The sequence below is a fragment of the Aulonocara stuartgranti genome (genome assembly GCF_965226115.1).
Source record: "Aulonocara stuartgranti genome assembly, chromosome: 19".
In the NCBI taxonomy this organism is placed as follows: domain Eukaryota; kingdom Metazoa; phylum Chordata; class Actinopteri; order Cichliformes; family Cichlidae; genus Aulonocara; species Aulonocara stuartgranti.
In genome coordinates this window covers 28,517,479-28,530,047 of record NC_138955.1, presented here as the reverse complement: position 1 = coordinate 28,530,047, position 12,569 = coordinate 28,517,479, and the positions used below count along the sequence as shown (strand labels likewise).

Below are 12,569 nucleotides of genomic sequence, written 5' to 3'. Positions count from 1 at the left end.
ACCAGGGCAACTACAACGACAACCAGAAAACCCACCACAAAAAGGCCGCTGATCCATACTACTACAACCGCAGAGAGGGAACGGTACCCACCGAAAACCACCCCAGCTGGAGATAACCGCACTGACAAACTCAACAGAGATCCACACAGCCGCAAGCTACCCATCACACACAGACTCCCAAAGACCAAACCCACCAAGAAGAAGAACGGTGGAGACAACGTAATCTGTAACATTCATTTTAAAGATAGATTTAATAGATTGACTTTGTATTTTAATGGGTTTCAGATTCCTGCTATTTATAGAATACAAAACACCTGGGTATATATTAGTGCTAAAACCATACATTACATAAATTTATAAATAATATCCATGAGTACATATGCAGCACACTTCTTGCTGATTACTTTAATTGCTTTTCATTGGAGCTTTTCAAATGAAATAGCTGTTTAGCAGCCAACATAACTCATTTCACCATCATTTTTTGTGTGTACAAAGAAAAGTTTACCACGACACCAGCTCAAGACCAAATCATTCTCACAATGTTTGAATCAGTGAAGAAAATGAAAAATAATATCTGCTTTTGTGCACTGGTGTTGACTAACGAGTATGAAGACAAGTATGAGCCTAGCAAGCCAACAGCAAGCAATCCAGAGGAGTCAGAAGTCATCACTGTTATCACTCCTACCAGGAAGGGAAAGCACGATAAGCATGACAAGAAGAAGAAACAGAATGACAAGGGTGCCAAGAAAGCCGACAGAAGAGGAAAGCCAGGAAAGGAGGGAAAGATTGGGGGAAGAAAAATGGAAAGAAGGCGTCAAAGTGGACTATCCAAAGCCCACTAAAAAGCCAACGCCACCACCAAAGGGTGCCCTTGCCTCCTTTCTGGATTACTTTGAAAACAGGAGGCGGCTGCTGGTGAGACGTAATAGCATGACATAATATTGACAGTTCATAAGAGGCTCTTTCACCTGGCAAAACTCCAGGCTTCGAGCTTTGGCCAGAGGGAAATGTCAGTACTCAGAGCACCATCGCTAAGTGTGAGGACAGGTTTAACATTTTGGCCAAAGTGCTTATTTGATTTCTTGCCAAAATACAGATGAATTCAAATGTCAGACTATGGGCATCTGGAACAGTTGATTATTAGCCTATTATATTTCAAACACAGCCACTTCCTGATAAGCAGATAGCATGGACTTCTCTGCACCCAGCCAAAAAATGGCTCCAACAGATGAAGCATGATATGTGATTTAATTTCTGATTTAGCATTACCTCAGTAATTAATTGATGTTGCCTCCTTTCTGTAATAATCTAAATATCTCCTCAGTAATTAACTGAGTTTTCTGTCAAATACAACTATCAGCCAGCTTTATGCTAAGCTAACTGGCCAATAGCTGTAACTTAATATATTTCCCAAACAAACTCGAGAATGGGATCAATCTCTTCATCCAACTTGCAGCAAGGAAGCAAATAAGCAAAATTCCCTAATATCTCAAACAGTTTCTTTAAAGAAAGACATCAGCACTACAGTAATGAATGCAGCTATAAGAGAAATTAAAAGACACAGCCATCAGTGATCCAACAGACGTGCCTGCCAAACTCATTAGTCAAACATGAAATTAGTGCTTTTTTTTTCTGGACTTCAAATTTTGATCAACTGGATAGGTTTTGAGTTGGGAAGTTGAGCATTACACCATTCTGAATCACTGAGCAGCTGGCAGTGTGGAGCAGAAGGAAGTGACCTACAGTTGGTGCGGCTCCAATAAGGAAAGACTTTGTTTTCCAAGACAGAGTACTGAAATGTTCTAAAGACTCACATCAGGACAAATAATTTATTGTTGATTAATTTTAAACTAGTCAACAAACAGGTAAGCACCTCTGTACAATTTATTGTACAGTGTCACTTCTTTATAGTGAAGTGGTAGGGTAGGTAGCACAACCATCATCCAGGTATTTGACCGACTGCACAGCTGTGAGCTAACAGACTGTGCGGCTCTGTTTTGCAGCCAGTATAGATTCTTATCACAGTGGTGCTGTGAACAGGCTGGGAAAATATGCCCCATCGTCCGCCTGCAGGTTAATGTAAACATCACCTCTGCAGCACACTGTATTTGCGCGCACGTGTCACAGCATACACAGGATACTCTAACCTCCCTGTTTCCACTCCCTCCCTTCCTCCAGCTGATTACATCCCCCAGTGAGGAGAACAGTATGTATGTTCAGCAGAGGGATGAGTACCTGGAGTCTGTGTGTGAGATGGCCATCAGGAAAGTCTCTATCATAACTATTTTTGGCTCTTTGACCAACTCCACCATGAAAATCGACCACTATCAGATAGGTAAGTAGTTCCATATGCAGTGTGAGAGGGTTCAATCCATTTTTGTTTTTTTGCTCCTTGTTTTGACATGGTATGCGCCACTTAATCGCTATTAACTGTAGCAAGTCTTTCAGTTGCTCAGCCAGGAACTTTTTTTGAATAGCTCATGTGGCTCTCAATTTGGAGCAGATGTTTTCCGGACGTGCAGCATTTCTCAACTGCAACATTTTGAAACATTTTTGAAGTTTTCAGCACTGAAGATGGATTTCCCAAACAGCCCTTACATGCAGCAAAACACTGCAGTTAACCAGCAAAAGGTTGTAATTCTAAATCAAAATCATGTTTCCGCTGTCAGTAAATCTTCCTTAGGATGACAGAGTCATCGTAGATCCAGCTAAATGCTTTTCCTGTCATTTTAAGAGCTGCTGCTTTTCTGTTCAACTTTGTGAAAACACAGAATACTCACATGTACTATGAGGAAAACAATATTAAACCAGTAACACAACAGTGGGAACTTCTGTGCACCACACAAAAACAAACAAAAAAACCCAAACAAGTTAACTAGAAACACAGAACAACAAAGCAGTTAGTCCAGGTTTATTTTTATTGCCCCGATTTACAACAACAGCCATCCCAAGTTGTTTTATATACTAAAGACCCTGCAATACAAGAGAGTTTGACTTTAACACGTTGTCTACTCAAGCTTGCTCTCTACTTAGTACTGAAATAAACAGACTCAGGCATTCTGTCATAAATGTAAGTAAGTTTGAATGTTTTTAGGAATACAGTAGATGTGATTTGCCTTAAAATACCATTTTTCAGGGAAATGTTGTTGTGTGAGTGCTGTCCATACTGAGACTCTGGCAAGGAAAAGTGTCTCCTGCCATGTCTGCTGTCCTGTCCTTGTACCTTCCTCACATTATGTCAAACTAGATGTGTTCAACAGAGATCTCTGCTCCCACAGTCACATCCAGAATGCGCACCGACTCTGCCAAAGCCACAGTGTTTTGTGCTTCTCTGTGCAGGTGATACTAAACAGTGTTGACCTCTGAATTCAGTGATTCGGCTCATTTACCATAATACCGTTGCTTATTTTAGTAATTACACTTTATTTGTAGCTAGAGGTAGGAATGCCTCCAGCTTCCAATCCAAAATGTGATGAGTTCAGCAGCTATGAAGTACAGGAGTCTGTATAACATGTACCAGGAGAGCAAACCAGAGTGCATACCTTTCCTGTGCATCATCTCCTGCGGAGTTGATGTGTAAGCTGGAGACATTTAATTCATCACACCCACATGCACACAGAGAGCAGTTATAACAGTGCTTGAAAACCTACTTGTTCAAATGCAACAAAACTGCTGCTGTTTTTGTGAGACGCACTGCGTCATTTGTGCTTGGCTTCTATTTTGAGACATTTTATAGCTGTCTCAAACCAGAGGCTGCGGTTGATGTGTGTTAACTGCTCTTTGTTAAGCTTTTTAAGTCTGTCACTCAATGTGCAGATGAGGTTTTATCCAGACATCATGTTTTTATGTAGTCACATTGTTGTGACCCACCTCTGTTGGTAAGTCTTCATTCATATTAATTATGAAGGCTTGATTTAAGTTTAGGTTAAGGTAAGCAACAGTATGTAAATGAATCTCAAGAAAGTAAATGGAAGTCAACATAAGAGTCCTTGGAAGTGAGAGAAACGCACTGTGGGTGGTCATGTACAAACAGCTGGTCCTTTCAGCATTGCCCCTCCTCTGGTTACAGTGACTTCATCTTTGGGTTGTAGCCTAGCTGGCCAAGTGTATGTTTTGCATATAGACCATATTAAAGAATGTTTGCTGTACATATCTGTGTGTGCAGTCTGTCTTCTGCCACCTACATGTACTGGGGGTTTCCTGACTTGATTGCTCATACACATTACACAGCAGAGAGTGGGCAAACCAGCCACCAAGAACACACTGTTCTGTGGTCCGTATGTCATACACACACACACGGAAGGAGCTATGATTAAAGGCTTTGGTCTGCATAAACACCAGCTCCATTAGACTTCTGAGACATCCAACCCTTTTAGATCTCAGCTGCTGTCTGTCCAGTTTGTCCTGCATGCTTCAGTTCTGCTCTTCACTCAAGAGTCTAATTCTTAAACTTCTCAGACAAATTTGTTAAAGGAGCAGTTTTTTGAAATCAGCATAGATAACTAAACTAAAAGAGGAGTAAGCATATTAACTGGGAAACAATTGCTCTTCATTTTACGTTAAGAAATATGACTGTAACATGCCTTAAGCTGTTTTTGTATCTGCCCTGTACTTTTCTAGCCTTTTGAAGCCATAACCATTTGAATAATTGTCAGGAAAAAAACAAAAAAACAAAACAACATTCAGAAGACTCACTGTCACCAAGCAATCACTTGGTGACAGTGAGAAGAAGAAAAAGAAAAAACTCCTTTTGAACAGGAAGAAACCTCAGGTTCAGTGAGAGGCAGCCATCTGCCGCAACCGACTGGCAGTGAGGGGAGGGAGACATGACAGAAGACAGATTAACCAATAGTGTGCAGTTTTCCTTCTTTCCCCAATTTTCCCAATCTGATATTCCGGGCAATATATTAGATTTACATTTGACTTTTGGACCATTTCACTAAGATTCCAAATACAATAAATGTTATGTTCCTTTGATTTTAACAGTTAATTGATATTCTTTAAAGGGGAAATTAGTACCCCCTTTAAAGTAGGAAAGTAGATATTGAATCCTTCTAATGTGCCTTTATTTCTCCAGGGAATGACAAGCCTATGAAGGGCTTTCGTCAGGAAGACCTGGTAAACCAGGATCTGATCACAGAGCTGAGGAAAGAGTTTGGCATGACCTACGAGGAGTTCTACATGGTCCTCACAGACACTGACATGAGAGTCAAGGTAGAGACTTACTCTTTCTAAGCAATATAGGAGGATTATGTGAAGGCTGTGGCTCTATAGTGTAGTGGTTTGCACATTTGCCTAACAGTGAAAGATCCCTATTTAAGTACCAGGAGGAGGAAAAAAAATCCCTTGACAGCTGTGTCGGGAAGAGCATCAAATACACCAAATTAAACACAAGTATACCTGTTGTAGTGACTTGTGAATAATTTAATTCAGGTTTAGGTAAATAGGGCCAGACCACAGTCACATCAAGGCATGTAAAATTGATAATAAAGGGGCAGCCAAAAGTAGCTAGTATGTGATGGGCAGCCCCATAACAGAATGGCCGTGCTGTGTAGATCAATTAACTTGTTGAATACTTAAATTAATGCGGTGTGAATTTGGAAAGCATGTAAGTCAAGCTGTTTTTTCACTCTAAAATGTAAAGATGTCCCCTAAATGAACCACACACACTCACGTCTTGATTCAATTCAATTTTCAATTCAATTCAATTTTATTTATATAGCGCCAAATCACAACAAAAGTCACCTCAAGGCGCTTCATAGATACAGAGAAAAGCCCAACAATCATATGACCCCCTATGAGCAAGCACTTTGGCAACAGTGGGAAGGAAAAACTCCCTTTTAACAGGAAGAAACCTCCGGCAGAACCAGGCTCAGGGAGGGGCGGCCTTCTGCCACGACCGGTTGGGGAGAAAGAAGGAAGACAGGATAAAAGACATGCTGTAGAAGAGAGACAGAGGTTAATAACAGATATGATTGAATGCAGAGAGGTCTATTAATACATAGTGAGTGAGAAAGGTGACTGGAAAGGAAAAACTCAATGCATCATGGGAATCCCCCGGCAGCCTACATCTATTGCAGCATAACTAAGGGAGGATTCAGGGTCACCTGGTCCAGCCCTAACTATATGCTTTAGCAAAAAGGAAAGTTTTAAGCCTAATCTTAAAAGTAGAGATAGTGTCTGTCTCCCGAATCCAAACTGGAAGCTGGTTCCACAGAAGAGGGGCCTGAAAACTGAAGGCTCTGCCTCCCATTCTACTTTTAAATACTCTAGGAACAACAAGTAGGCCTGCAGAGCGAGAGCGAAGTGCTCTAATAGGGTGATATGGTACTACAAGGTCATTAAGATAAGATGGGGCCTGATTATTTAAGACCTTGTATGTGAGGAGCAGGATTTTGAATTCAATTCTGGATTTAACAGGAAGCCAATGAAGGGAAGCCAAAACAGGAGAAATATGCTCTCTCTTTCTAGTCCCTGTCAGGACTCTTGCTGCAGCATTTTGGATTAGCTGAAGGCTTTTCAGTGAGTTTTTTGGACATCCTGATAATAATGAATTACAGTAGTCCAGCCTGGAAGTAATAAATGCATGAACTAGTTTTTCAGCGTCACTCTGAGACAGGATATTTCTAATTTTAGAGATGTTGCGCAAATGGAAGAACGCAGTCTTACATATTTGTTTAATATGTGCATTGAAGGACATATCCTGGTCAAAAATGACTCCAAGGTTCCTCACAGCGTTACTGGAGGCCAAGGTAATGCCATCCAGAGTAAGAATCTGGTTAGATACCATATTTCTAAGATTTTCAGGGCCGAGTACAATAACCTCAGTTTTATCTGAATTAAGAAGCAGAAAGTTAGCGGCCATCCAGGTCTTTATGTCTTTAAGACATTCCTGCAGTTTAACTAATTGGTGTGTGTTATCTGGCTTCATGGACAGATAGAGCTGGGTGTCATCAGCATAGCAGTGAAAATGAATGCTATGTCTTCTAATGATACTGCCTAAGGGAAGCATGTATAATGTAAACAGAATTGGTCCTAGCACTGAACCCTGTGGAACTCTATAATTAACCTCAGTGTGTGAAGAGGACTCTCCATTTACATGCACAAATTAATTAATTATCGGAAATAATTAATTACATAAATATTTACAACAAATGTAATTAATTAATTAATTATTGACACATTTAATTAATTAATGACACATTTAATTAATTATTGACACATTTAATTATTTATTTATTTATTTATTTCACATTTTAATTAATTATTGCCACATTTAAATAATTATTTAATTGTGTATTTAATTAATTCATTTTGGCACAGTTGACTCCTTCAGGTCTCACCATGAAATAATTTTATCTGTCAACCTCACCCATCAAACTCAGGAGGCGGGGTTAACACTGATCGAGTCAAAACCATTGCTTTGGCCTGGTGGCCATTGTTTTTAGCACACAACAACCGGCATGTGGAAACTAACAGAACTGAACTTTGAAAAACCCTGTTTGTGTGTCACCAAATACTGTTTTAATATTTTTTTTAGCGAGAATGTAGTGATTTAATCTTCATATGTCTGGTCGGTTTGTCAAGATACAGCCTCTTTGCAAAAGTGCTTCGATGATTTTGGAGATGTCTGCCCAGGATAGACCCGTTCGCCTCGCAAGCAATCAAGTTATTACCACTGACAAAGCGCAGGCCCTGGTACACAGCTGTAATAACCCCCGCTGACACTGACTTCTTTTACTGAGGTTATATTTATCGGGGTTTTATTTCCTGATGTTCTTATGTGTCCTACGTGTTTCAGTCGCCAATTCTGAATTATAACTAACATTAAAAACATGTTTAAGGAGGAGAGAGAGCAAATAAATTCGATTAACAGCTGATCTTTGGGTTTTTGTTCAGTAATCAGCGTGACCTGCGTATAAACGTATAAAAGAGATAACGTTGGTGTTTCCGTCATGTAGTAACTGCTGGCTTTAACTGTACAAAGGTTGTTCGACACTATGAAACACATACAGACTTCATGATGTTCGGCTAATATTTTTATTGTGAATAGTAATCATGAGGGTAAACGGCCCTGTACACCACGGAGCGAGGTCAGCATATCCACGATATCGTCAGCTCTATGAGTTAACAGTTTCCCAGCTGACTAGTCTAACTGACATGTACGAATATGTCACGGGTCATATCAATATGATTTTACAGAAGATCATCCTTATTACTGCCAACTATTCCAGAGACATGAAAATCTACAGCATAAAGAACAAAAAAATATAGCAGTCTAACGCAACACTGTAACAGAGATGAACCGTCAGTTTGTCGCAGATCAAAGTGGAATGAAAGTGATTGGTTGAACAGGTGTTCGTGATCTGTGTTTTCTGCATTTTCATCAGCGTACGAGACTCAGCAGCAGATTAGAATAACAGTTACACATTTAATAAATCACCAAATGAATACACGCAAGAAACGAGCAAACCTGTTCAATCCGAGAATTTGAGTTTGTGTTCCCTCAGCTGCAGACTCGCTGCTGTTTAAATGTTTGAGAGGAAGATTAGATATAAAGCAAACGTCAAACATAGACTCAGTCTGCGTTCACATTTGATATGAGGCCAGGACGGATAATGGCTGTGTCCTGTTTGAAGATCATATATGTAAAATTGTTGTCTGACCTCCGTCGATCCAGCCGCTCAGAGTCCGTGGTTACCATGGTTACTGCATAAGCACCTATAATGTAAACAGCTGACACAGCGGAAACCTACCGGGAGCATGGGTGTTTATGTTTTTCATTGCAAAAGAACTGTCTGTCTATGTTTCAGTGCCCTGGTCTGCCACAGTTTCCACCAGCCCCACTCCAGTCTCAGCAGTTTAGTGACCTGACTGTTCCATTTTTAACTTTTGGTGTTTCTGCCTATCACAAGATTGATAACTTCAGTCAGCACTGTAGTGCATCATTCTCACATCAGAGGGACATTTGAATACTGTTTTATACAGCATATGACTGAAAGATGAATATCAAGCAGGCATAAGTGTGATGTTTATTGAACTGAGATCTCCTACTGTCATTTCTGTTGCTGGAGATGTCCACTCTAATTTAATTTAATTTAATTTAATTTAATTTAATTTAATTTAATTTAATTTAATTTAATTTAATTTAATTTAATTAGTTTGCTGCTTTGAATTATATGCAAACATGTCCATGTGGATTATATAAGTTGCTTGAGGAAGAGAAAATATGTTCATCAAAAGAAGACAGTTGAGGTACTCGGGGCATCTAACCAGGATTCCTCCTGGACTCCTAGGTAGGTGAGGTGTTTTTGGCCATGTCCTACTGGGAGGAGGTCTCAGCGGGCTTGGGGAATACTGTGTCCTCCAGGATGAGCTGGAAGGCATGGCTGGGTTGAAGGAAGTCTGTCAAATTGATAAGCAGAGGAAGTGGTGCAGCACCTGGTTCTGTTTGTAGAAGCTCAGATGTAGGGGCAGCCAATCAGATGAAAGCTGGCGTAAATAGAGGAGGGGTTGGGGTGGGGGCTCCAAAAGACTGTAGCATGCAAAACCACTACTTTGTACAATTTCTGTCGTCTACAGACAAAATCATCTTAACTTGTGATCTTGTAAGCTGCTGGTACTTGAGTTGTTTTATGCCTTTGAACAGAGCCTGGTGGGTATTTGGTCCTGCTTCTGGCATCAGTGCTAAGTTACACTAATCCAGCTGCTGGGTGTAATTTGTTATTAACTGGACTAGTTCATTTATCTATCTCTAGTATGCATTTGAAGAACTCATAATCTTCTGTGTTCTCCCTAGCTGCCCTGGGCTTATCCGTGGCCTTCATCTTAAAATTCAGAGACAACATGTTCCATGTGCTGACTGGCCAGTTCACTACTGTTCTGGTCACAGGCCTCTCCCTCTTCCTCTTTGACTTCCACCCTTCGCTGGACTTCTTCCTCCAGGCACCCACGGTCCTGCTGGCCATCTTTATCTACAATGCCAGCTGGCCCAAGGACCTGGAATATAGCCTGCAGCGGGAGAAACTACGGGTCATCAACGGGGAGGTGTTTGAGAGGTCAAGAGGGGTAGGAGACAAACCACAAATCCTCAGTAGTCACGCACACAAGCCCACACACTCCTTTTCCTCACACAACTTCGCTCACCTAACCCCGATGTATATCCACTTCCTCTACTCCCGCCCACATACCAAGTGCTCTGCAGGAAACTTGGCTCTTGTTTCTCTGTAATGTCATTTCTTGAGTGCAAGAGGAAACCTGATTCCCAGCTATGAAAATAGCATCCAGGCTCATGCTGGAGCCTTACTTCATAGAATTCCTTTAGTAGTCAAGTGTTTTTTGATGGAAGAAGCTATTTAACAATACAGTAGTCTGTGGGGATACTATCCTGGAATTCTTTTCATCCCCAGCGTCCTGTTCTGTATTGAAGAAACCCTGTAAATCAGGTGAAATGCCAGGTTTCAGGTGTTTGTTTCTTTGCTAGAGCACTAACAAAAATACCCTCTCCATTGGCAGCCGTGGCTTTAAAATGCACGGTACTTCCCCGGTGTTTTTCGGGGAGTAAATACTGCCCTCCACTTTCTGAAAACAGAAAAAAGATGTGCACAGTGCCTCAATGTCTGCAGATTTGTCCACTGGATTTGATCACTTGTTCATTCATTCTGATGCCTTGTCTCTTTTTTGTGTTGCAGGACAGTGAGGAGCTCGAGCTCCTGACAAAGGCAAATGCAGACAGTGTTTCTGATGAAGAGTCCTTGTAGTAATGATAGAGCTCACTCCCAAGTATCCAGAGGATACTCTGCATCTTTCCTGCTGCTGATATCGAACTGGACAATTGACTGGATGGAACATGGTCACAGATTGTCTGTGAAAGCATTTATTTGAACAGTGATAAGCAGGTAAACGGTGAAAGATACTGTTGATAGATTATATGATAGACTCCTAGAATTAAAAACAAAGTGTTTAATAACAGAATTAGCGAAATGTGTATATTTTGGAAACGTGCCTGTCTGTGGATGACTGCTGTCATTCATATGGGGGAAAGTACCAGCAACGCTGTTTGTTGGAAAATAAGTGATACTTTTGGATTCATTATGGATTCCTTTTATGGACAGTGTATTTCTTTACATGATTCCTGTTGTACATGCTGCTATTTGACTGCTTGCTGGTGCTGGACGTCTAAGGACCAGAAACTGCAGTTTCAGGATTGTTTTGATAATAGATTTGTTTGAAATTGTGGTGATTTTGAATCTTTATCCACACTATGATGAATTCAGTTTGTATTGTACTGTGGAAGAGGCAGTTTATTTTTTTATTTGTTTATTTTCTGAGCCAGAATAAGTGGCATTGACATAATTGCCACTAATGCCTGACTTTCTGTCAGCACCACAAACTCCCTGCCTCTCTTACTTGGGGCTTGAATATTTTCTTGTTAAACTGTAAAATAACATTGTCTAAAGATTGTTGTTTGTGCCATTAAAATCCTCACGTGTGAATGCATTTTCTTGTAAAATAAATGGCAAGTTGTTTTACTTCTGTGCAAGTAATGCAATTTAATACAATCGCTGATGTCTTGTCATAAATTTGTGCATTTATTTAAATACTGAGGTTTTCTGGAGGAAGACCTAAAGGGTACTAGCTGCTCTAACTCCATGTTTTTCTTCTATTACTTTGCACATGCTTGATAGCTGTTTTAGCTCCCTATCAGTTCCTTTAAGCCAACTCTTAGATAGTTTACCCACCTGCTGAATAACAGTGTTCCACACCCACTAACATTATACAGATCCAAGAGAAAAGAGACTGTAACGCAGTCTGATGTCTAAGCTTTAAATGAACAAGACTCACTTGTACATACACTTTGGCCATGTTTAATACAAACTCTGTCTCTTGCTCTATGGCAGCTGAGAGATGCTCCAGCCTCCCCATGCCCTTAATTGGATAAGTGGAAGAAAATGGGTAGGTGGATTCAAGCCCTTCTTACTCGCAAAGTGTTTTTGCAAATGTGATTGCATTGAGGGGACAGTAAGTTGAGAAGGTCTAAAACTACTGTAGATATTACAAGTACGGCAGGTTGTTTCAATCATTACATGACCACTAAAATATACTTGGAAATATTTTTCCACTTTTGCCACTAGGGGGAGGTGTTGCTCAAAAGATTATTGCAGCGCATTGGCACTGAAAGTGAGACAAATAATTTAAAGGACCTGGTAGTAAACAAATGTTTATTTTCATATAGCCATATAGAAACAAAGAATAAATAGAAACAATGTATAGCAACAGAAACTTTACAAAAGAGAAATAATGTGATGCTTTTAATAATATTATTGGTAACTGCACTTCAAATGCAACAGATGTCCAATAAAAATGTTCTATTATCTACAAAATCAACGTGTGTGCTGAAACTATGTAAGTCTGATCTAAAAAAGCCTGTTAGAGATGACACACGATGCAATAATGTTTTAAGTTGAAATAAACAAAAAAAAACAAACCCGGCAAAAACTAAAGTACGCAATCCATTTCTGAACCTTCAGGTTCATCCATAAATTTACTGACTAACCAGATCTGACGCT

At 40.1% G+C, this 12,569-nt stretch overlaps 1 protein-coding gene across 1 annotated transcript; it reads left to right on the top strand.

The window, feature by feature from the left end:
* Positions 1-809: 809 nt before the first annotated feature.
* On the top strand, positions 810-11,561 carry LOC309695586 (coiled-coil domain-containing protein 80-like). Its single transcript, XM_082516329.1, has 5 exons — positions 810-915; positions 2,179-2,335; positions 5,078-5,214; positions 9,800-10,068; positions 10,692-11,561. The coding sequence occupies exons 2-4, from the start codon at positions 2,209-2,211 to the stop codon at positions 9,830-9,832; spliced, it is 297 nt and encodes a 98-aa protein (XP_082372455.1). The 5' UTR covers positions 810-915; positions 2,179-2,208; the 3' UTR covers positions 9,833-10,068; positions 10,692-11,561.
* The last annotated feature ends 1,008 nt before the right edge of the window (positions 11,562-12,569 follow it).